This window comes from Budorcas taxicolor, chromosome 4, assembly GCF_023091745.1.
Source record: "Budorcas taxicolor isolate Tak-1 chromosome 4, Takin1.1, whole genome shotgun sequence".
NCBI lineage: Eukaryota > Metazoa > Chordata > Mammalia > Artiodactyla > Bovidae > Budorcas > Budorcas taxicolor.
In genome coordinates, this window is record NC_068913.1 from 62,593,811 (window position 1) to 62,620,103 (window position 26,293).

Consider the following 26,293-nt stretch of genomic DNA (forward strand, 5'->3'; position numbering starts at 1 on the left):
AAAGACATCTATTTCTGCTTTATTGACTATGCCAAAGCCTCTGACTGTGTTGATCACAATAAACTGGGGAGAATTCTGAAAGAGATGGGAATACCAGACCACCTGACCTGCCTCTTAAGAAACCTATATGCAGGTCAGGAAGCAACAGTTAGAACTGGTCATAGAACAACAGACTGGTTCCAAATAGGAAAAGGAGTACGTCAAGGCTGTATATTGTCACCCTGCTTATTTAACTTCTATGCAGAGTACATCATGAGAAACGCTGGGCTGGAAGAAACAAAAGCTGGAATTAAGATTGCCGGGAGAAATATCAATAACTTCAGATATGCAGATGACATCACCCTTATGGCAGAAAGTGAAGAGGAACTAAAGAGCCTCTTGATGAAAGTGAAAGAGGAGAGTGAAAAAGTTGGCTTAAAGCTCAACATTCAGAAAAATAAGATCATGGCATCTAGTCTCATCACTTCATAGGAAATAGATGGGGAAACAGTGGAAACAATGGCAGACTTTATTTTTGGGGCTCCAAAATCACTGTAGCTGGTGACTGCAGCCATGAAATTAAAAGACGTTTACTCCTTGGAAGAAAAGTTATGACCAACCTAGATAGCATATTGAAAAGCAGAGATGTTACTTTGCCAACTAAGGTCCGTCTAGTCAAGGCTGTGGTTTTTCCAGTAGTCATGTATGGACATGAGAGTTGGACTGTGAGGAAAGCTGAGCGCCGAAGAATTGATGCTTTTGAACTGTGGTGTTGGAGAAGACTCTTGAGAGTCCCCTGGACTACAGGGAGATCCAACCAGTCCATTCTGAAGGAGATCACCCCTGGGATTTCTTTGGAAGGACTGATGCTAAAGCTGAAACTCCAGCACTTTGGCCACCTCATGAGAAGAGCTGACTCATTGGAAAAGACTCTGATGCTGGGAGGGATTGGGGCAGGAGGAGAAGGGGACGACAGAGGATGAGATGGCTGGATGGCATCACTGACTCGATGGACGTGAGTCTGAGTGAACTCCGGGAGATGGTGATGGACAGGGAGGCCTGGCGTGCTGCGATTCATGGGGTCACAAAGAGTCGGACACGACTGAGCGACTGAACTGAACTGAACTGATTGCAATTAATCAGCCTTTTAAGAGATAACTACTTGCTGAGTTTTGGTATAGAATCAAAGAAGGCAATTGATTGTTATCTAAAAAGGATATTAAAATTTTACTCCCTTTTCCACCTAAATGTATATTTAAGACAAGCTTTCCTTCATATAGTTCCCTTAAAAGAACACATCGCAACAGACAAATGCAGAAGCAGATTTGAGAACCCTGTTGTCTTCTATTGTCAGACATTAAAGACATTAGCCAAATGGTAAAATGATGCCTTTCTTCCCACTAATTGGGGGAGGAGTTGGGGAAAAAAAATGTTCTTAGAAAACAAATGTTAAAAAAAAAAAAAAAAAGAAAACAAATGTTTCATTTATGTTAATATGTAATGGATTTATTATTTTAAATGATGAATAATTAAACTATCTTTTAAATTTCTAAGTTTTAATTTCCAGTATATAAATATTGACAGCTATAACTCACATACACAAAAGCTCTCTGATTTTCTCAATAATTTGAAGAACATAAAGTGGTCCTGAGAGCAAAAATTTGAGACCTGTTGTTACAGGGAATGAGTGTGAAAAAGAAATGTGGCTGAAGACAGTGGCTTGGGGATGCCATCAGGTAGAGGTTAGGGAAGAGAAGGAACCACCCTAAAAGGGAAAGGAAACTAGAAACAGTTAGTGTTCTGGATGCCAAGTGAAGAAAATATATCCGAAGGAGAAGTGCCCAGAAGCTAGATGCTGGGAGAAGGAGAGGAAGATGAGCCCTGAGAAGAACCACTGAGTGTCCAGATGGTGATCTTGGTGACACTCTGACCAGACACATTTCGTGGGGCAGAGATGGAAGTCTGATGGGAGAGAATAGGTTCAAGTCGTAATGAAGTAAGTGCAGGTGAACATACACGACTCTAAACAGGTTTTACTATCAAAGGGAGCAGAGAAGTGAGGTGATAGCTCATAGGAAATAAGAGCTAAGAGAGACATTTTTAGATGAGAAATCCTGCCACATGCTTGTAGAGATAGAAAGAGCCAAAAGAGGGAGAAAGGCAGACAGAGGCGGGAACAGCTAGGAGACAAGGCAGGAAGGACGGAGTGCAGGCGCTGGAGGCACGGCGTGGGGCAGGAGGGGCCATCTGAGGAGACTGACTCCTAGCCCAGGACTCTTCCTGCCTTGTTCTGACCAATCTCTGCGCTGAGACAATGTCCCCTTTAACCCTACTTATTTTTTAATTTATTTATTCAAACCATGAACACATTTTTATTTTACAAAAAATACTGAGGTATGTAATAAAAAAATCAAAGCCCTCCCCTAATTTCATTCCCATTCCCAGAAGGAAGCCCTGTTATCAATTTAGTGTGGTTCCCTAACAGACTCTTTCTATGTGTTTGTACATAAAGAAATAAATGCTTTGTTGGGGTTTTCGCATAAATGACATCATACTGTGCATAACAGACTATAAGTTAATGCTTCCATAATACTTCCTGAAGCATTTTCCATTCTGATGCAGTTCTGCATGATATTTCATAGTATGGTTGTTTCATTCTCCTGTTGACGGTCAGTCAACTTAATTCCAAGTCCTCACAAATTTCGTTAGTTCTCTAATGAATTTCCTATGGTTCTTTTTATGACTACATGTGAGAATGTCTTTAGGAAATAAGTTGCTGGATCAGAAGGTATACATTTTTCATTTATTATAATCTTTCCAAAAGGGCTGCACCAATTTAGATTCCCCAAAATATTGCATAAGAATACTTGTTGCCCCACACCTTTGTCAGTACTGAATATTGCCCATTTTCTTAATTTTTTCCAATCTAACAAAAAGTATTTTATTGCATATTGTTTTATAATTGCATTTTATTTTATTACATATGTTCTCATATGTAACCTCTTGATTACGGGTGAGTTTGAATATTTTTCACAGGCATTTAAGCCTCATCTTTGTCGTATCTAGTTACTCTCGTTCCTACTTCACCAACCAAAGTTAGGAGTCAATTTCTTGGACAGCATCTTCATACTAACCCCCATCTGACTCTATGATTCTCTCCTGTGCTCCTGTTTTGCTCCTTCAATACCAATTTCATCTCACTTGTCATGAGTGTTTACTCACTGTCTCACCACTCCACCCACCCCACACCAGACTCTGCATCTCCAGTACAGGGATCAGGCTTGACTTCTCTCTGAAGCCCGAACCCCTGGCACCTTGTGTGGTGCTGTGGTTGGTATTCAGTAATAAGAATCACTGAGTAAGTTCATAATGACATTACTTTACGTTTGCAGAGTGTGGTACAATCTACAAACCTCCTTCCCTTGCAATTTCTCAGATTGCCTAAATCAAATCAGATTTGCAGGAATTAACATTTTAGGGAAAACGCCAGGGACAAGGGAGGAGGAGTATAAACAGCATGAATTGAATCACCAGCTGCATAACGGGATGCATATAAAAATAAATCAGTGTAACTTAAGCCCTTGGATTTCTAAGTGTGTTCTAAAATAAATATGTTCTACAAGAAATTAGCAAAAAGTCATCACAATATTAAAATAACTGCAGTCAACAAATTGGAGAAAATAAGTTTAAAGTAAAATTATCCATTCAGTGGTCAAGTAGAAAGAAGAAAACAAAGGAAAGATCTGCTATTTGAAGAAATTAACCATTGATGTGAATTTTTGTCTGGAATGATATAATTTGACTGCAGTCTAGATTGATCAAAGTATATGTACAACCTCCAAATTTTTCTAGTAGGATTCTTGTAGCTGACTGAACTTGAGATTTTAGGCCATGCCATAATGCTCAAATATAGATCACAGAGATAATTCATCAATGTTCTTCAAAACCTGTTCTGTGAAGCACTAGTTCCACAAGATGTTAAAAGGTATTATACACATTTTTAAGAAGATTCCTAGGTCAAATAAGTTTTGGAAATGCTGATTTAAATAAAGGAAAACAAGTTTAATCAGTGTAAGGTTTATCAGAGCCTTCAATAAGCCCCAAAAGCTTTGCTTAGCTCCAAGGTATAATATGAAACATTTCCTAAACTAATTTGACCACAGAGCTATGTAATGTGTGTATGTTTTATGAGAAAGATACATCTCAAGAAACTAGTGTTGTACAGAGCATCCTTTGAGAAACACTGTTGAGATTACTAAAACAATCTTCTTCTATGCCACAAGTGATCTTTTCGGACTTATAAATATCCACAGGCTTAAATCCCCCAGTTTTATCACAGTTTAATGTTTACCCTGATACAGTGGCCCAGTCATATCTGAGGCTGCAAACATAAGGATGGAGAGAGTTATAATGCTGCCAGCTCAGAGAAGGTCAGAGAAAGGAATCTTAGTGGAAAGTTAACAGGTAAGAAGCTTCGTGTGAGTATAGCAGCTCATGAATTATTGAACATGATGCCCATGAAGTCTATTTCCCTGTACTATTTTGCCGCTCCAGATTCAAAATCTATCATGCTGTCTTGCTAATCTTTTCAAGTCTGAACTCCTAGGACCTCCTCTGCAATCATCCTCACCCCTGCAAACTCCCCCTGCATAATTAGCCCATTGCCAGACTCTCTGAATACACAATGAGTCATATTCTACATGTTTATCTCTCTCTGAGGCTGAAACCTTGGTTCTTCTGTGATGCAGTGAATTAAGGCTTATACAGGGCTCTGGGCTGTGGCTAGTATCAAAGAACTAGAAGGAATTTTAAAAATTCTTTAATCTATCTCCCTGGCCCCATGCTGGCCTGACCTTCAACCACTTGGAAAGAAAATTATTCACCCTTTTCTTAAAACTTCCTAGTCGTAGAGGTCCCTGAATAAAGTCTGTGTAGTCTCTAAGTTATCCACCTTCATCCCTGTATACTCCCCTGTCCTAATCCTTCACATCAAATGTTACCATTTATCTCTCCCTCACGCTGTTGCTCGGAGAAGGCAATAGCACCCCACTCCAGTACTCTTGCCTGGAAAATCCCATGGATGGAGGAGCCTGGTGGGCAGCGGTCCATGGGGTCACTAAGAGTTGGGCACGACTGAGTGACTTCAGTTTCACTTTTCACTTTCATGCATTGGAGAAGGAAATGGCAACCCACTCCACTGTTCTTGCCTGGAGAATCTCAGGGACGGGGGAGCCTGGTAGGCTGCTGTCTCTGGGGTCACACAGAGTCGGACACAACTGAAGCGACTTAGCAAAGTCGGACACAATTGAGGCGACTTAGCAGCAGCAGCAGCACCCTGTTGCTAGCCTTCCAAACACCAGTGTTTTTGTGTGAGACTTACTCCCTGATATTCAGCTTGATAGTATCTCAGAATTTGTACCCAAACTGACTGTGCTCCTGATGAGAGTTCAGAAATAGATTCAGAATCTTCATAAGGATTTGATACATCTCTGTTGCTTCAATAACATTATCCTTGGTTTATCCCCAAAACCTCTGATATGCTAAGCCCTTTGGGAAACTGTTTTTGTTGCCTCTCTCCAAATGGGTTCTGCTCTGAGTCAACAAAGGATGTGACCGTTTTTCAGTTTTAAAGCCACCCATTTGTCTGCATTATTCTTGAGGCTTATTCTTGGTTTTACTCTTTCTCTTGTTGTGTTTTTCTTTCAGTCATAGTGAAATGGAATAGGGGTGGTGGTCCTTAGAAGGTTCCTAGATAAAGTGGGTTTTTGCGTGTTTTCTGGACCCATGTTGGGAAAAGCCACTAGTAGATCTGAGATTTATCTGTTCTGAATGTTGGTATTAGAAATCAAAATCTGACTAGTGTATCAGTGAAATGGCTGTACTTCCCAGGCCCTACAATAGATGGGTCTGATAAAACTGGGACTTCAATATGGTGAACTTTCAAGCCTACTCTGGATGTTAAGGACACGCCTTTCTTAGACAGTGTGGAAGGTGTAAAAAAAAACTTTTAAGCACAGCTTCTCCACACTCCTCCTCCGCACTCCTCAATTGCAGAACTGAAGCTGTCACCTCTTCTACTAACCCATTGTACTGGGTTTTCCTCTGTTGGACTGGGTAGAACAGAGGAAAAATAGAGAAATAAAGATCATATGGGAAACTTGAGTCCAAGAAGAGAGGGGAGAGCAAACGGCGGGGGGCGGGGGGGGGGGGGGGGGGGGTTGTGAAACCAGAATGGTGATCACAGTTAACCTTACTATGGATGGTATCCTCAGCTTAGCCTATTCATTCAAGTTACACTGACCCTGTACATAAATAACTTTCTATTAAGCAATCTTTTCAATTTGTAGGCATCTCAAATATTGTATTATAGGCTTCTCAACATATTGTATTGATCCTTCTGTCTTCTTAGAATCCCTGAGCACTGCATGAGAAATTAAATTCCTAAAATTTATAAGGGAGATTATGTATTGAGAATGAGAATGAAAGAAAATAGTCTTTGACTAGGTGAAATAGTTTCTAGTACTTAGTACAAAACCTCATCTCCAAAATTCAGAAATAGTAATTGTGGTCAGAAATAGTAATGGAACTATTCAGCTATTGGTAAAGAAGTCTATATTCTTTCTGTACCTATATTATTAATATCCACAGTATTTACTCTCCATGAGCAGGTCAAGAGCAAAACAGTATTTTGGTACATAAATTCTATTTTTAGAAATGATTTTTGATGTCAAAAATATATTTCTGGCTAAATATTGGTAACAATTACTTTCCCAAAGGAAAATAACCCCTCTTTATTGACTGTGAACTTATTTTAGCATTGAACTCAGATCTAATGTGCATTTCCCATCTGCTTTTTTGAAATATAATAAAATAGTCAATGCAGAGGCCATAAATGGTGCAGTGGATAAAGTATTCATTTCAGGCTTCTGGGTAGAATAGCAGATTGAACAAAGCATTTACTTCTCTCCCCTGAGGAACCCCAGTAAAATGACAGAAAATGAATTTGTCCACAAGGACAAAGAGAACAGAAAGAGCCAATCACAAAATGTTGAAAGCCAGAAACACAAGGACAAGTGGTAACTGACTTAGTCGATTCAGGAAAGTTGCCTCCTAAGCTAGGAGGATGGAAGACTGAGAAGTTAATCAGTCTACACTGCAGAATCCCAAAGGGCTTGGGAACTGGCTAAATATAGTAGTTCTAGAAATGAAAGTGAGGCTAAAAGCAAGTGGTAGTTGGAAGATTACTGAAGAAGTAGTAAGATCCTCAGATAAGAAGCTTCCCTTCCCTTATTCTGAATGAGACTAGGGTTTATTCTCTGGGGATGCCAAGATCAAGAGCTTCTGGACTGGGAGACACTAGACAAAGTGTGGTAAGGAACACCCTATGAAAACACAAGCATGCTGAATCTAAGGTCTACCCACTGCTAGCCCCAGAAAGCTGGCAACCCAGAGACTAGAAGACCCTTCTCTGGGGAACCTGCACATCCCAAGAGGAAGGAGCCCCCAAGACTCTGACAGCAGTCCAAGAAAAAGACCCAGCCAGCTCACCCACTAGCAAGGACCATAGGTAGCAAGCCACACCCAGAAGGCCTACTTTCCAATCCACTTTTAAGATTTCAACTAATTTCCACTTTTAAACATAAGCCAACAACCCAAGATCATCAGATATATTAGAAAAACTTCAAATGTAAAAAACAACATAAAATAAAGAAAAAAATAACTCCAAGAAGACAGAAACTATGTTCCAAAAAAACAATTTTTAACTCTAATTAGAGTCAGACCTGATTTGGTGACTGAACAGCAACAACAATATCCCACTTATAAAAGTAATTTAAGTGAATATCTTCAAAAAGACAAGAGGAGATATTAATTCAGGTAACAAAAAAAGATAAATTATACCAGTGACATAGGAAGATTTCCATCAGTTCAGTTCAGTTCAGTCGCTCAGTCGTGTCCGACTCTTTGCGACCCCATGAATCGCAGCACGCCAGGCCTCCCTGTCCATCACCATCTCCCGGAGTTCACTCAGACTCACGTCCATCGAGTCAGTGATGCCATCCAGCCATCTCATCCTCTGTCATCCCCTTCTCCTCCTGCCCCTAATCCCTCGCAGCATCAGAGTCTTTTTCAATGAGTCAACTCTTCACATGAGGCGGCCAAAGTACTGGAGTTTCAGCTTCAGCATCATTTCCTCCAAAGAAATCCCAGGGCTGGTCTCCTTCAGAATGGACTGGTTGGATCTCCTTGCAGTCCAAGGGACTCTCAAGATTTTCATAGATGTATTGAAAAAAATCAAGTTGAGGATATTATCCAGAAAATAGAGTAGAAGACGAAGAGATACAAAATAGGACAGAAAAACTAGGAAAAATCAGAGAACCAGACTAGGTGACCCGACACCTAAATAACAGGAGTTCTAAGAAAGGAAAAAAATCATCAGTGGAATAATTCAAGAACATATCTCAGAACTGAGTGACATGAATTTCCAGGTTGAAAGGGTCCATCAAATGTCTAACACTGAATGAAAATAAAACCACGCCAAGCCTATCATCATGATGCTTCAGAACACTTAGAATGGACATTACCCAGATTCTTAAAGGATTGAGAGTAACAGAATAACTTCAGACAACACTAGGAGGCCAGGAGCCAATGAACTGATTCCTTCAAACTTCTGAGGGAAAATGAAATTAACCTAGAATGCTATAAGCATCCTTTCTGGGTATCTGTTGTTGTGTAACAAAGTACTCCAAACTTCAGTGGCTTAAAACAAGTCATTATTATATCCCACAGTTTGGCACTGTGAGAAATTCAGGAATTCAGGCAGAATTTGACTGGCCAATTCTTCCTCTCCATGTGGCACTAACCATAGACACTTGACGGTATTCACTTGGTGCTGGGCTGGAGCGTCCAAGATGGCTTCATTCATGTAAAGGAGTGCCTGAGAAGGGGTGACCAGAAAGCTGGATATAGCTGGGCCTCTCTTCCTTTCCAGGTAGGGCTTTTTTTTTTTTTTTTAATAGATTTTAATTTTTTGAGCAATTTTAGGTTTACAGAAAAAATTGAGCAGAAAGTACTGAGAGTTCCCATGTATGCCTCATCTTCTCAATTCCCCCTATTATTAACAACTTGCATTAGTATGGTACATTTGTTATAAATTAAGAGTCAACATTGATACAGTATTATTAACTGAACTCCATAGTTCATATTAGGGTTTTCTCTTTGTGCTGTGCTTCCTATGAGTTTTGACAAATGTGTAATGACATATATTCACCATTACAATATTATACAGATTAGTTTCACAGCCCTAAAAAGCCCCTGTGCTCTACCTGTTAATCTTCCCCTCTCTCCTCATAACCCCTGGAAACCACCTTTTTTTTTTTTTTTTTTACTGTCTCTATATTTTGCCTTTTCTAGAATGTCACGTAGTTGGAATTATGCAGTATATAGCCTTTTCAGATTGGCTTCTCTTACTTTTCAGTATGCACTTGAGTTATCTCTGGCTTTTCATGCCATGATAGCTCACTTCTTTGTACTGTGACTAATAGTCTATCGTATGGATAGACCTGGTTCATTTGTCTATTCACCTATTGAAGGACATCTTGGTTGCTTCCGCTATAAGGCTTTTTTTCATGACGTCTCCAGAAAGATAGACTTCTCAGATGGTGGACCAGGGCTCTAAGAGACCAGAGTTGCCAAGAATCTTAAAAGCCAAGCCAGAACTGGCACAGTGTCACTTCCACCACATCTTATTGGTGAAAGAAGTAACACAACAGCCAAGATTTAAGGGTAGGATTGCCAAAGATATGAAGCCATTCTTAAATCCACCACATTGGCCAGTGAGCAAACTCTGATGGTCCTAGAAGCCCATTTCCTTCTTCCTATTGGTAGCTTAGCAAGACGCCAAGGGACTCCTCCTTTTTAACAAACCAATTACCTATCCCAGAAATCTATTATTATTACAATTACATAATGACTTATATACTCAAGAGTTTTCTTTCTCTAAAAATATATAGATGTGCTAGTCTAGCTATATACTGTTGGAGACAGCTTTTTATGAGATAATGAGAGTTCAGAAACCAAATGAACACTGCTTCTTCTCTATTTGAATTTTTTCCCCAGTAAGTCCTATTAACCCTATTTGTGTTTGTACTTATGGTGTGACAGGCTGTGATTCTGGGCCCACCTTCCACCTCACCAACAATACCTCACCACCCTATACCTCACCAAGTCAAAAAGTAAAAACAGTTTCAGATATGCAAATGCTAATAATAATTTTACTTCCCACACATCCTTCAAACATAATATTTAAAAGTATGCTTCATCAAAAATAAGAAAAATGTGGCCTTCCAGGAAATGAGATATCCAATAAATCAGAAAGAGGTGAAGAAAACCCCCAGGAGGATGAAGAAGGGAGCTCCCAGGACATTGCTGCACCCCAGGCTGAGAGAGTAACAAGTCCAGATTAAGCAGGTCAAGAGGTTTCAGGAGAGAATTCCACAAGAAGATGCAATTACTAAACTATATGATATATCAGAGCATATTGAAAGGAGATCAAATATTTATAAAAAGGTTTAAGGGTAAATTGATGTTAAATACTTCAGAACATTAAGCAGAGAAACAAAAGCAGCTATTAACTCCAGGGAAATAAAAGAGCTGTGAAGAGAAGAAAAAACCATAGATCCGCTGTAAATAGCTGACGCTTCTTGATAGTGGGATGTGAGTAGATAATGCCAAAGACTAAAAGTCAAGGAGTAGCCTTGGAAGTATTTTATTTAGAAATAAGGAAGAAAATACAAAAATACTCAGCTAGGGACTTCCCTGGTGGTACAGTGGATAAGAATCCACCTGCCAATGCAGGCCACATGGGTTCAATCCCTCTTCTGGGAAGATTCCACACATCACGGAGCAACTAAGCCTCTGTGCCACAACTACAGAGCCCGCGGAGCCAAAACTACTGAAGCTCATGTGCTTAGAGCCTCTGCTCCACAGCAAAGAGTAGGCCCCACTGGCTGCAACTAGGGAAAGTCTGAACACAGTTACAAAGACCCAGCGCAACCAAAACTAAATAAATAATTTAAAAAATATTTTAAAAGCTCAGCCAAATAAGGTTGAAATTAATTGCCTCTCAAAATGGAGAAACAGGCAGGATGAGGAATGTGAGATTGCTGTGTATCACTGCAAGGCTTGTAGAGATAAATAATTCAACTATTTTGTTCCACAACTTCAAGTCTTTGCTCACATTCACTTTTTCAATAGTTCTTGCTCTGACAACTCTGATCCTAGTTCCCATGTCTCCTCTTTTTTTTTTAATAGCAATTACTGTCTTCTAGCATCCTCTATAATTTGCTTATGCGTGATGTTTAGTGGGGTTTTTTTTCCCCTCCCAGGATGTCAGTGATACAGGGGCAGGGGTCTTCGTCTTTTTCACTTGCCAGTATAATCCAGATGCCTAGAACAGTGCATAGAACATAATCAGTTCAGTTCAGTCGCTCAGTTATGTCTGACTCTTTGCAACCCCATGAATTGCAGCACGCCAGGCCTCCCTGTCCATCACCATCTCCCGGAGTTCACTCAAACTCATGTCCATCGAGTTGGTGATGCCATCCAGCCATCTCATCCTGTCATCCCCTTCTCCTCCTGCCCCCATCCCTCCCAGCATCAGAGTCTTTTCCAATGAGTCAGCTCTTCGCATGAGGTGGCCAAAGTACTGGAGTTTCAGCTTCAGCATCAGTCCTTCCAATGAACACCCAGGACTGATCTCCTTTAGGATGGACTGGTTGGATCTCCTTGCAGTCCAAGGGACTCTCAAGAGTCTTCTCCAACACCACACTTCAAAAGCATCAGTTTTCTAGTGCTCAGCTTTCTTCACAGTCCAACTCTCACATCCATACGTGACCACTGGAAAAACCATAGCCTTGACTAGATGGACCTTTGTTGGCAAAGTTATATCTCTGCTTTTTAATATGTTATTTACCTTGGTCATAACTTTTCTTCCAAGGAGTAAGCATCTTTTAATTTCATGGCTGTAGTCACCATCTGCAGTGATTTTGGAGCCCCAAAAAATAAAGTCTGACACTGCTTCCAATGTTTCTCCATCTACTTCCACTGTTTCTCCATCTACTTCCCATGAAGTGATGAGACCAGATGCCATGAACTTAGCTTTCTGAATGTTGAGCTTTAAGCCAACTTTTTCACTCTCCTCTTTCACTTTCATCAAGAGGCTTTTTAGTTCTTCTTCACTTTCTGTCATAAGGGTGGTGTCATCTGCATATCTGAGGTTATTGATATTTCCCCCAGCAATCTTAATTCCAGCTTGTGTTTCTTCCAGGCCAACATTCTCGTGATGTACTCTGCATAGAAGTTAAATAAGCAGGGTGACAATATACAGCCTCGACGTACTCCTTTTTCTATTTGGAACCAGTCTGTTGTTCCATGTCCAGTTCTAACTGTTGCTTCCTGACCTGTATATAGGTTTCTCAAGAGGCAGGTCAGGTGGTCTGGTATTCCCATCTCTTTCAGAATTTTCCACAGTTTATTGTGATCAGTCAAAGGCTTTGGCACAAAGGCTTTGGCATAGTCAATAAAGCAGAAATAGATGTTTTTCTGGAACTCTCTTGCTTTTTCAATGATCCAGAGGATGTTGGCAATTTGATCTCTGGTTCCTCTGCCTTTTCTAAAACCAGCTTGAATATCTGAAAGTTCACGGTTCACGTATTGCTGAAGCCTGGCTTGGAGACTTTTGAGCGTTACTTTACTAGCGTGTGAGATGAGTGCAATTGTAGAACATACAGAACATAGAACATAATAAGGTCAATAAATATCACTCAGGTAAAATAAATTGATTTTGAAAAGTGTATGCATGGGTCGCTTTGATATTAAAAAGTAAAATAAGTCACTTACCTCAAAACTCTACCACAGAGCAAAAATCCTATAATTAAAGTATTGCTCAGAGACCTTGGTCTTCCATTAACATTAAGAAATATTATTATAATTCGGGGCTTCCCTGGTGGCTCAGATGGTAAAGAATCCGCCTGCAATGCAGGAAATCCTTGATCGACCAGGAAACGCTGGTCAAGAAAATCCACTGGAGGGAGGGCATGGCAATCCACTCCAATATTCTTGCCTGGAGAATTCCCATGGACAGAGAAGCCTGGCGGGCTATAATCTATGGGATTGCAAAGAGTAGAACAGGACTGACACATACAGGCCATTAAGATTTAGGGAGTGGGGTGGGGCGCGGATTTGGAGTTTTACATACTTTATTGAAGTATGAAAGTGAAAGTGAAATCGCTCAGTCGTGTCCTACTCTTTGCGACCCCATGGACACCAGGCTCCTCCATCCATGGGATTTTCTAGGCAAGAGTACAGGAGTGGGTTGCCTTTTCCTTCTCCAGGGAGCTTCCCGACCCAGGGATTGAAACCAGGTCTCCCACATTGTAGACAGATGCTTTACAGTCTGAGCCACCAGGGAAGTGAAGTACAGTTGATTACAATGTTGTATTAACTTCACGTGTAGAGCAAAGTTATTCAGATATATACATATTATTTTTCAGATTCTTTTCCCTTATAAATTATTGCAGAATATTGAATATAGTGTATTGGGTATGGTCCCCTGGGCTGTACTCTAGGTCCTTTTTCATTATCTGTTTTACATACAGTAGTGTGTATGTGTTAATACTAAACCCCTATTTTATTCCCCCCTTCCCTTTTCTCCTTTGGTAACCACAAGTTTGTTTTCTATTATCATTAGTTCTCTTAGACTTCAGAAAGAACACTACTTGCAGTGCATTCCAAATATGTACACACTTGGGATACAAATGTGTATCCCAAACCTGATACATGCTTACCTGTCTGAAGCACTGAGACAGTTGGTAAGCACTCTAATACAATGAGTGAAATTTATATAACACTTAAAAATAAATAATGATTTATGTAAGGTTGTGAGACAGGAAGTCTATTTTAATGAAGAGAAGATAAAATACACTTGAGAAGATAATTGAAAATGTCTGAGTTTAATTATTATTCCTTAGTTTATACCTGGCCTGGTTTCAAAAAGGATTTTAGGAAGCCTATGAAAGTATGGAGAACATAACATTAAATTGCATTTAAATTAAATTAAAATTTGGCAAAAGAAGATAGAAAATCAAAGATGGGGCAAAGAGGAGCCAAGGAAGTGACTTAAAACATGTGCAGTTATAGCCTGCTACTGGTTGAAAATTCCTCTCTAAGATCTGTGTCCATTAGTATTACTGAATGTTAAGTAAGAGATTATGGAAAAACCCAAACAAACTCTTTGGCTAACCCAATAGATTCAGCTATAAGTAACAGAAAAACTCAATGCCTGAGAATTTAAATAAGATAACAAAGGAGTTTATTTCTCTCACATATGCAGTCCAGGTCTGATATGGGAGCTCAATTCTCACCCCTCTGCCTTCTCAGTGTAGAACTTATCCCCATAGTCCAAAATGGCAGCCATCCTATTGTTGACAGCAGAATGGAGAAAAAGGACTGAGCAAGGTCACCAGACAATTGTTTCCTGAGATGCATTCCCAGAAGCCATCACTGGAGAATTCCACTCATGGTCCAAAGCTTAGTGAGGTGGCCGCTCCTAGCTGCAGGTAAAGATGAGTAAAGCCATCATCGCTCGGGGGGCAGACATGAGTCCTACTAAAATTTCTATTAAAACGGATGAGGGTGGGGGGAACTCCCCTGGTGGGCCTGTTAAGACTCCCTGCTCCCAATGTACGGGACACAGGTTTGACCCCTGGTTGGGGAACTGGGATCCCATGTACCACATGGCACAGCTAAAAAAAAATTTTTTTAATTAAATTAAAATAAATTGAAAAGTAAAATGGAAGAAGGGAAAGAAAGGAATCTGAAAGACAAGAGTGTCTGCCAGAGCTTCACAACAACCAAAAGCAGAAAGGAAACATGGTCAGGTTTAAAATAATCAAGCTGGTAAAAATGATCAATTCCTCAAGAGATTTGAAACAGCTCTTGGTTGAAAGGTTAGAAAGGGATGATTGGAAGTCGTCATTAAAAAAAAGAAGTTTGAACTTATCACATCAATGCAACCCATTTTGTAGAACTGTTCTTGTAACAATTCCTAGTAATGTATTGACAATTTAGAGAAAATGTGTCTGCAGAGATTTGATTTTCTGAGTTCATTTTCACATTTTAAAAAATCACAATAAAAACATGCTTCTTTGAACTCTATCATGTAAATGTCCTGAAATTAAATATACACATATATGTTTGTTTCAGAATTAAAGAAAATTCTATTTACCTTCGTTTACGGAAAAGAAACCGCTGCAATCACAGGGACTATCAGAATATTTCAAAAAATGGTATGTAGTGTTCCATTTAAATCTTCACCAATGTGCCTGTAACAATTGGTTTTATTTCATAAGTACCCAAGAGCAGAGAATTAGATAACAAGACTAAGATGAACAAATTCCCTTTCTAATACCATTGCCTTTTCTGAGAGGGGGCCTTGGGTTCAAAGCCTTTCACCCACAGCACAAGAGAACGAGACAAGATGCAGTCAAGGCAGAGACTACAAGGGCCTCTCAGTCATCCAACAGCAAAGTTCTAGAAAGGCCAAAGTGAGGACATCAAGGTTCAGGAGGCCAGAACTAAGTGAGCATTAGCAGAACAAGGGCTGATTGAAATCCAGGTCATTGCAAAGACTCTGCTTTCCCTATGGTGCAGCATCACCCACATTTCTACTCGGCTTGGGGTTTTAAGAAAAATAGCTAAGAGTTTGTGGCTGAAATCCCCAAAAGCCATTTTAAAAATGAACTGTTTTCATGTGTTTGAAAAGACGCTCAACATCACTCATTATCAGAGAAATGCAAATCAAGACCACAATGAGGTACCATTTCACACCAGTCAGAATGGCTGCGATCCAAAAGTCTACAAGCAATAAATGCTGGAGAGGGTGTGGAGAAAAGGGAACCCTCTTACACTGTTGGTGGGAATGCAAACTAGTACAGCCACTATGGAGAACAGTGTGGAGATTCCTTAAAAAATTGCAAATAGAACTGCCTTATGACCCAGCAATCCCACTGCTGGGCATACACACCAAGGGAACCAGAATTGAGACACATGTACCCCAATGTTCATCGCAGTACTGTTTATAATAGCCAGGACATGGAAGCAACCTAGATGTCCACCAGCAGATGAATGGATAAGAAAGCTGTGGTACATATATACAATGGAGTATTACTCAGCCATTAAAAAGAATACATTTGAATACATTTGAATAATGAGATGGATGAAACTGGAGCCGATTATACAGAGTGAAGTAAGCCAGAAAGAAAAACACCAATACAGTATACTAACACATATATATGGAATTTAGAAAGATGGTAATGATGACCCTGTATGCAAGACAGCAAAAGAGACACATATATAGAACGGACTTTTGGACTCTGTGGGAGAGGGAGAGGGTGGGATGATTTGGGAGAATGGCATTGAAACATGTATACTATCATGTAAGAAACGAATCGCCAGTCTATGTTCGATACAGGATACAGGATGCTTGGGGCTGGTGCATGGGGATGATCCAGAGAGATGATATGGGGTGGGAGGTGGGAGGGGGGTTCAGGATTGGGAACTCATGTACACCCGTGGCGGATTCATGTCAATGTATGGCAAAACAGTATTGTAAAAACAAACAAACAAACAAACAAAAGAAAAATATATATGCAGCCATTAACTTAGGAAAAAAAAGAATGAGACTGATAGAGCACATAAGAAGAGGATGAACAAGAAAGTCAAAACATTTCCAAATTTTGAGGATCCCAAGTAATCTGGGTAGAGCTTCCCTTAGAACTCTGAGTAGAATAATGGATGCTAAATAATTCATGATTATTAATAAGATAATGTGTAATAAACTTATTAGTTTATATTCTGTATGCATTGTAGAAGCCTGTGAGAATATATACCAAAATGCTAATAAAGAATTACCTTTAAACAGTTAAAAAAAAAAAAAAAAGGAACTGTTCTCAGAGTGTCGTCATGACTTCCAGGTCTCCATCCACTTCCCGTGTGTCCCAGACATCTGTGTCTTCCGGGTTTGCTTCTTCCCTGTATGGTTCTCACCTCCCACCTTGGACCCAGATTCAGTCCGTAGCCACACAATTTTGACGAAACTCCTGATTGATAAACCGTGGCCTTCAGTTCAGTTCAGTTCAGTCGTTCACTCGTGTCCAACCCTTTGTGACCCAGACATGGTGCTGAACTGCAGCACTCCAGGCTTCCCTGTCCATCACCAACTCCCAAAGCTTCCTCAGACTAATGTCCATTGAGATGGTGATGCCATCCAACCATCTCATCCTCTGTCATCCCCTTCTCCTCCTGCCTTCAATCTTTCCCAGCATCAGGGTCTTTTCCAACGAGTCAGTTCTGTGCATCAGGTAGCCAAAGTACTGGAGTTTCAGCTTCAACATCATTCCTTCCAATGACACCATGGCCTGGCTACTGCCTAATGAGCTGCCAAGTAATGTTTTCTGACAATAATGCAAAGATGGCAAACATTTAGTGTGTGTGTTCCCACTCCATCTTCCAAAGCCTGGGGAAAATATTCCTAATACACCTTGGCACTCTTGTCTGATGCACTCAGATTCCACCTCAGTGATTCTCACAGTACAGCTCATCTGACAGACACCATCAACAAATTAGACTTGGCACGGAAAGTTAAACCTATTTGCCATCCCTGTGCCATCTCTAATCAACAAGAGTATTACAGAATTTCCCAAGCAGTACAAGTTTTATCTAAGTATATGACCTACAAATAACATTTTTATAATATATATTCTACACAGAACAAATGTTCTCTTGTAAGGACAACATAGCTCTTTTCTTACTGATGAAATAATAGCTGGTGTTAATCTCTTACCGAATGCTAATAACAATTTATGTAAAATATTTCACTTAATTGTTCTTGCAAGTATTTGCTATATATAACATATTATACTATATTATTTCACATCACATTGTATTTCTTCAATTCTAAGATACCACTGATTGTGTTAGCTCTGTGGAGTGTTAAGGCGGTGAAAATGACAGAGACTTCCCTAGTGGCTCAGCGGTAAAGAATCTGCCTGCCAATGCAGGAGGCGCAGGTTCGATCCCTGGATCAGGAAGCTCCACTGGAGAAGGAAATGGCAAACCATTCCAGCATTCTTGCCTGGAAAATCCCATGAATAGAAGAATCTGGCAGGCTATAGCCCATGAGGGGTCACAAAGAGTTCAACATGACTTAGGGACTAAACAACAACATACAGATTACAGCTCTCAACCCAGTATCAGATGTGTTAAAATACATTTCTCAGAATTTAGGATCTTTAATGATATCCACCTGGACCTGACAGAAGCAGAAGATATTAAGAAGAGGTGGCAAGAATACACAGAAGACCTGTACAAAAAAGATCTTCATGACCCAGATAATCACGATGGTGTGATCACTCACCTAGAGCTAGACATCCTGGAATGTGAAGTCAAGGAGGACTTAGGAAGCATCACTATGAACAAAGCTAGTGGAGGTGATGGAATCCCAGTTGAGCTATTTCAGATCAGCTGTGAAAGTGCTGAACTCAATATGTCAGCAAATTTGGAAAACTCAGCAGTGGCCATAGGACTAGAAAAGGTCAGTTTTCATTCCAATCCCAATGAAAGGCAATGCCAAAGAATTCTCAAACTACCGCACAATTGCACTCATCTCACACGCTAGTAAAGTAATGCTTGAAATTCTCCAAGCCAGGCTTCAGCAATACGTGAACCGTGAACTTTCAGATATTCAAGCTGGTTTTAGCAAAGACAGTCGCTCAGTCGTGTCTGACTCTTTGCGACCCCATGGACTGTAGCCTACCAGGCTTCTCCATCCCTGGGATTCTCCAGGCAGGAATCCTGGAGTGGGTTGCCATTTCCCTCTCCAGGAGATCTTCCCAACCCAGGGATCAAACCTGGGTCTCCCGTATTGCAGGCAGACGCTTTACCATCTGAGCCACAAGGGAAGTCTGTCTCAAAAGGCAGAACCAGAGATCAAATTGCCAACATCCACTGGATCATTGAAAAAGCAAGAGAATTCCAGAAAAACATCTATTTCTGCTTTATTGACTATGCCAAAGCCTTTGACTGTGTGGATCCCAATGAACCGGAAAATTCTATGGGAGATGGGAATACCAGACCACCTGACCTGTCTCTTAAGAAACCTGTGTGCAGGTCAGGAAGCAACAATTAGAACTGGACGTGGAACAACAGACTGGTTCCAAATAGGGAAAGAAGTACGTCAAGGCTGTATATTGTCACCCTGCTTATTTAACTTATATGCAGAGTACATCATGAGAAATACTGGGCTGGAAGAAGCACAAGCTGGAATCAAGATTGCTGGGAGAAATAGTAATAACCTCAGATACGCAGATGACACCACCCTTATGGTAGAAACTTAAGAAGAACTAAAGAGCCTCTCAATGAAAGTGAAAGAAGAGAGTGAAAAAGTTGGCTTAAAACTCAACATTCAAAAAACTAAGATCATGGCAAATAGATGAGGAAATAGTGGAAACAGTGGCAGACTTTATTTTCTGGGGCTCCAAAATCACTGCAGATGGTGACTGCAGCCATGAAATTAAAAGACGCTTACTCCTTGGAAGGAAAGTTATGACCAACCTAGATAGCATATTCAAAAGCAGAGACATTACTTTGCCAACAAAGGTCCGTCTAGTCAAGGCTATGGTAGTCATGTATGGATGTGAGAGTTGGACTATAAAGAAAGCTGAGCGCCGAAGAATTGAAGCTTTTGAACTGTGATATTGGAGAAGACTCTTCAGAGTCCCTTGGACTGCAAGGAGATCCAACCAGTCCATCCTAAGGGAGATCAGTCCTGGGTGTTCATTGGAAGGACTGATGTTGAAGCTGAAACTTTGGCCACCTGATGCAAAGAGCTGACTCATTTGAAGAGACCCGGATGCTGGGAAAGATTAAGGGCAGGAGGAGAAGGGGATGACAGAGGATGAGATGGTCGGATGGCATCAACGACTCAATGGACATGAGTTTGGGTAGGATCCAGCAGTTGGTGATAGACAGGGAGGCCTGGCATGCTGCAGTTCATGGGGTCGCAAAGAGTCGGACACGACTGAGCAACTGAACTGAACTGAACTGAATGATATCCACATTGTTACAGCTGAGAAAACAGGTGTAGAGAAGCCAAAATTTTGTTCAGATCCCATCAATAAGAAGTTAAGATCCAGAATTTGTACCCAGCTTGTCTCACTCCACTGAGACACCAGCAAAGATGATACAGTCACCAGTCTATCATCTGAGACTATCCTGCAGAAAGAGATCAGCTTTGTCTCTCTGTGTATGGACATGCTCAATAGTTTATTGAAGTTGTCAATAAATCTGGCCAAGGATCATCATAGACATAAAGTGAACACTGGCCGCTTGTTGACCTCTCTTTTTCCTTCAGTGAGATATTCAAACAGCTCCAGTGTTGTCAAAAGTTCTGTCAACAGAGACTGTAAAAATCAAAGAACAAAAACACCCACATGGAATATTATGCAGCTCTAGAAAATGAGCCTTAAAACAATATATTTTTTTTAGACCAACTAGGAAGCCATTGCTTCCCATTTGTACTTTTAAAATTTTTATTTGACTGCTTCAAGTCTTATTTGTAGCACCTAGGATCTTCCTTGTCTCATGCAGGATCTTCATTTTGGTGTGCAGTCTCTCTAGTTTTGGCTCACAGGCTTAATTGCTCTGTGGCACATGGGATCTTAGTTCCCTGACCAGGGATGGAACCCATGTCCCCTGCATTGCAAGGTGGATTCTTAACCACTAGGCCACCAGGGAAGTCCCCATATATTTTTATTTAGAAAGAAAAACACTGCCAAAAGAAAATTCAGGATGTAAAATTGGATATTGCTTTAATTTCTACTATATTTTTAAAAGAAAAGAAAAACAAATAGCTGCACATAAGAAAATACACCAAAATCATAATGTTTGATAAATTATGGGTGATTGTTTTTTCTTTTTTTTTTTTAACCTGTTTCCCAAAGATTTTGGTTTTATATAGAAATAACAACAACAACAATAAAAATCTAGAAGGAAACCGAGCAAAATAAAGGACTTGTCCAAGGTCCCCTGCTAAGGGTACATGTTAGCTGCAGAATAAGGAACAGGATTTGGCCAGAAACACAAGCTGGAAGCTGTGCTCTCCCCGTGTGCCTGCAACACCAGCATCTCTCTCTCACAAGACCCAGGCATGTCGTCTCCACATCACTTTGTACCCACAATGAATGCAGCCATCTTTTGTAAAATCAAAAAGACCAAAGTAAAATTCTCTGAAAAGTACTTGGTACAATTTATAGTAGACATCTCTCCTTTTGTGGTACACTGTCTTGACAGCATTTCTTTAAAATTCAGATTGTGGAGATAAAAAGAGAGAAAGGATATGGGAGGAGAGCCTAATCATAAAAAAACATGCGTGTCAAAATTTGATTGAAACCCATGGCTTCTGTCAGACTTTTATCTAATGAATAGATGCTGGGGTGGAGTTGCAGGATGGGGGGGGTGGTATTTCCTTTCTTTTCTTTAAATTCACAATCCTTAGAAATACACAGAGCATACACCCTGTCTAGTATAAGTTCTTTGAAAATGCTTCTTGACTATTTTTCTAAGGATGTAATTTTTTTAAAAAATTTTAAAGTTTCTCATAGTTACTCATTATTTAATGTTCTGGCTTTATTCTCCAGCTCCTCTTCCTGTTTTCTGCTGCTTTCCTCAATATGGGTTTTTCCTTTGATATTATGCAGCATGTAACCTGACTACCGGAGCCGAGTTATTTCAATTACTCCCCAAGGTTTTTATTAGATATAGAAAGAGTCAGCTTTCTACAGCCTGCATACTTATGGATACACTTATTTTTCAGAACCAGTGAGAGAGAAAGAGGAAAAAGGGAAGAAAGAGTTGAATGAAATATGAAAGCATTTCTTAAAAATTGCATAATGAGAATCAAAGAAACAGCTCCTATTTTCCTTTTGATGTTTATATACAAGATCTCAAAACTTTCTATAGATACCTCTACCATGAACCATTGTCAGCAATTTTATGGCATTTTAAAATGTAAACTGTTGAAGTCATTTTAATTTGGGTACTCATTCTCTGGCACTGGGGGTTAGTTAGGCACACCAAGATTCCTGCTAAGCCTTCTTTACAGTCATCAAAGGGGAGGGGTTGCAGCACCCCTTACAGCTTCCAGAACAACATAGGAGTTGGGTGGGGGTCAGTGTAGGGTGTGGAGTGGTCTGGGTCCTCACAGAATAGCACCTTACTTCTCAGAGATACAAAGTAAAGCCCAGAGAACAGAGAGCAGAGGTCTTCCCCTCCTTGTTGCTTCATAGAATCTTTTTCCTTTGTGTAAAAAATAGACTGGTTTTGAATTTAGGCGCTGGAACTGGTGTGTAACTTGGACAAATTATTAAATTTCTCTGGTCTATTTCTGCATCTACAAAATGGGAATCATGGTTCGATGAGCACAACTGCCAAAGGTGATACCAGCATCTCATTCTTGGTTGCCTAGACAACAAGCCAGCTGCAGTGGGGTTCTTCACCCCATCCTCCTGGGGGAAAGGCTGCACCTAAATTCAGTAGGATGATGGAGTTCAGGGGACAAACCCAGCCTTGTAAGTTTGCCTTTCCCCAGTAAAGCCAATTCCTTAAACTATGTTGTGTGACATGAAGGAATTCATCACAAAACCCAAATGAGGCTCCCTTTGCAAAGTGGGGTGATAGCAGTCCACACTTGAACTTCACTAGGCTGTGGTAAGGTTGAATGAGAAAATACATTGCTTCTTGATCATTCATTATTGTTGCTAACTTCATCACCTGGCCTATTATTTACTCAGCATTTTAAAAAATCAGTCACTTTTTCAATATAACACTTTTTATAAAGTAAGCAGATATGAAAAAACAAAAATAAATTTAAAAGACACATGTTCATGACAAAAAGGCTTTCAGAGCTCAAGGGCAAAAAGAGGGGCATCTAGCATTGAGTTTTCTGGCCCATGGAAACAGTGGCAAGCAGGAAGGTAATGGAGATGGGTGAGGGGCAGCCGGCCCCACCTGGAGAATCTGGCAGAAAGAAGGGAGCTTCTTCTGGGAGGAAAAAGCCGGGCTAGGGATAGGAGTGGGAAGTGATGGAGACTGATAGACAGCAGGTCTAAGCCTGACAGAGAGGAGCTGGGATGAAGGGTAGAGGAGAAATGAGGGAACTGCAGAGGGAGCCCTGGGGAATGGAAGGTGGATACAGCCTCCCTAGAGAGGCTGGAGGAGACAGCAGGCAAGGGAAGGGTTAAGGCAAGAAAGAAAGTGCTGAGGGTGGGGCAGTGGAGGACCCCCACACTGAGATGGGTGGGGCAAGAGACAGAAGCCATGGCTGGAAGGGACTGAAGAACAAGCCTTAGCTGGTTGAGCTGGAAGGCCTAGAACATGTTGGAAGGAGCAGAAGCAGATGAGGGGTTTCACCTTTTCTCTAGTGATGATCACCCATCAGAGACTAGAGCTCTAAGCATGGATGCCAGTCAGTATTCAGTTGCGAAGGTGGACACAGCAAACATGGACCCCGAAACCACCTCCTACACCCATGCTGCATGTTCTAGTCTTTGGGACCCCATCACTGGGACTCAGGCCTGGTGCTCAGGGAGGACTGAATAAATACTAGCTTTGGGAACTTCCCTGATGGCCCAGTGGTTAAAACTCTGCACTTCCAATGCAGGGTCAAAGGTTCAATGCCTGATCAAGGAACTAAGACCCCACATGCTGCACGGTGCAGCCAACAAATAAAAACCAAAAATAAAGGGGGAAAAAAGTTCATCTAAAAATGATTGTATGATTTAAAAAATAAATACTAGCTTTTATTCAACCCTCACTGAAGCCCTTTGTCCCTGCCTCTGTGTCTGCATCTCCTCGCTTATAGCTGAGTCATTTGCTCCAAGTCTGGCTTCCCCCTCTGACACTGAGGATATGCACCCGCAACCCTGAGCTCAGACTCTGCTGCATGTAGTAGGTACCTGTCAACCCAACATGCTTTTTTTAAACTAATAACTCTCAGGGGTTACATTTAACCTTTGAAGAGAGGAAAAGCACACACACACTAATCTTTTGCCAACCTGAATACCTCCATGGTGGGCAAAAACTCTGAGTGACAAGATTACACTCCATCTAAAATAAAGGGTAGAAGAAAAACAAATGTTAACATGGTATTCAATATCAGTATGTATTTTAAAGTAAATAAAAATTCATAAGGCATCACCTTCCAAAATAAACAAGACTCTTCTGCTTTAAGAAACAAGCAAATCCCAGCCCTAAATCTCCATGGCCACAGCCTGCCGAGGAGGGCACCTGACCGGCTTAGGGGCTGCACTGAGGATCTCTTTACAGTTTGCAAACGGGACTTTACTAGCTTGAAATAAAATGTCTTTTTCTGCCGCCAACCTCCTTCATTTTATTTTTGCAAGTTTAGCAAAGCTGGTGTAAACACCTGTTTGGGGTTGTTTTGTTTTCAGAAAGTCAAAAGTGCTGAAGAGTGTGTTTTCTTGAGGGGCCCATCCATACAGTGAGAGATTGCCTCTCTCTGTACACCCATATGTTAACCCACTCAGTGGGAGAGTGGGGCACAAGGGACTGACTGCAAACATACAGATATGAAAAGTGGAGAATGTTAACATTTGCCAAAGTGCATGTGTTTACAGACTCATCTACCCAACCCAACCCACCCCCAAGCCCCTTCTCACAAACCAGATTCAATCTTGAACTTCTTGGCTTCTCTACCCAGCCCCCAGCCCCCACACCTCCAAAAAAAAATAAAAAGAATTCATCTTGATGGTTCCCCTGTTTAGCCTTTAGTTAAACCATATGGAGAATGGGAGAGAATCTGACAGACCTGGAGAAACTAAAACAGGGGGGCAAAATTCAGGGCTGCATGTGGAATTCACATTCAGACCATCTACAGGATAGGGTCTTAGGAAGGCTGAATGGGTGGAGTGGGGAGGAGAAGAGAAAGCTGGGTAGTGATGGGGTGAGGATGCAATTCTAAGGTAGACACCTCTCCAAAGAGGAGGGCTTGGAGCAGAATCAGAGTGAAAGGGAGCGGGGAGAAGTAACTTGCCCATGGTCCATTAGCTTGTTAGAGCTGAAAACTGTGCCTGTATCCTACTGGGCATGCCAGCATGTCTGTCCAGTCCCCCCACCAGGCCATACTGTCCCGCTTTTGAATTCTAGTCTCTAAAGCCACCATCTTACTTGCTGGGACACCAATACCTGCCTTGGAGGCCAGGTGAATGTCAGAATTAGATACCTTGACCCAGCATTCTGTGTCAGCTTTCTTTGTCAAAAGTGGTCCTCTCAGAAAGGGATGGAGACCAGGAAAAAGTAAAAGAAGGATTAAGAGAAAAACTACAAATGAAGTATTAATTCAGGCTTAGCTGAATTCAATTATATATACAAGGGCTTATTATTTATATACCCTCCCAGCCCCTCCTCCAAACCTCTGTATTAGAAGGAAAAAAGTTTTTACTTTAACTGAGCAACTGCTACTGTAGTCTACTGCAGTCTACTGCTACTGTAGTATTTGGTTATAATCTGAATTAAATCATGAAGAAACATAAGACAAACCCCAAATGAAGGATATTGTATAAAATAATTGGCCAGCACCCTTCAAAAGTGTCAAGGTTGTGAAAGACAAAGAAAGACTAAGGAATCACCACAGATTAAAAGGAGGCAAAACAGACATAAAAAAAAAAAAAAAGACAAACATGAAAGTAAATGGAACATGTAATCCTGAATTGGATGCTGGCCCTGGCCATCAGTGGGGCAATTAGTGAAATTTGAATGAGGTCTGTAGAGTAGTCAATAGTATTGAACCAATGTGAATTTCCTGATTTCCATCACTGTACTATGATTATGAAATATGCTCACATTTCCCATTTAGGGATCTGGATGAAAGGGTATGTGCAAATCCTTTGTTCTATTTTTGTAACTTTTTGTTTAGCATTCTAACTTACAGAAATTATTTCAACTTTTTAGAAATCATTTCAAAGTGAAAATTTTAAGACAATTTTTAAAGCCACAGAGTATTGAAAGAAGCAAAGAAGTCACCTTTGCCAAACAGAAATAGGCCCTCAGTAAATATTTGATGAACCCATGCACTGGGTGGAATATTTGGTCTCAACCCAAGATGTTGAGAGGAAATAACAGAAATTATTTATAATAAAACAACTAGGACATTTCTGTTTAGGAGCTATTATCTAGTGTGATC

General features: G+C 40.6%; 1 protein-coding gene across 1 annotated transcript in view; it reads left to right on the forward strand.

The window, feature by feature from the left end:
- AOAH (acyloxyacyl hydrolase) overlaps positions 1-26,293 on the forward strand; it is a 194,556-nt gene that overhangs the window by 121,655 nt on the left and 46,608 nt on the right. Inside the window, exon 13 of the mRNA XM_052639026.1 lies at positions 15,241-15,323. Coding sequence (XP_052494986.1) covers positions 15,241-15,323 — 83 coding nt within the window. The remainder of the gene's footprint in view (positions 1-15,240; positions 15,324-26,293) is intronic.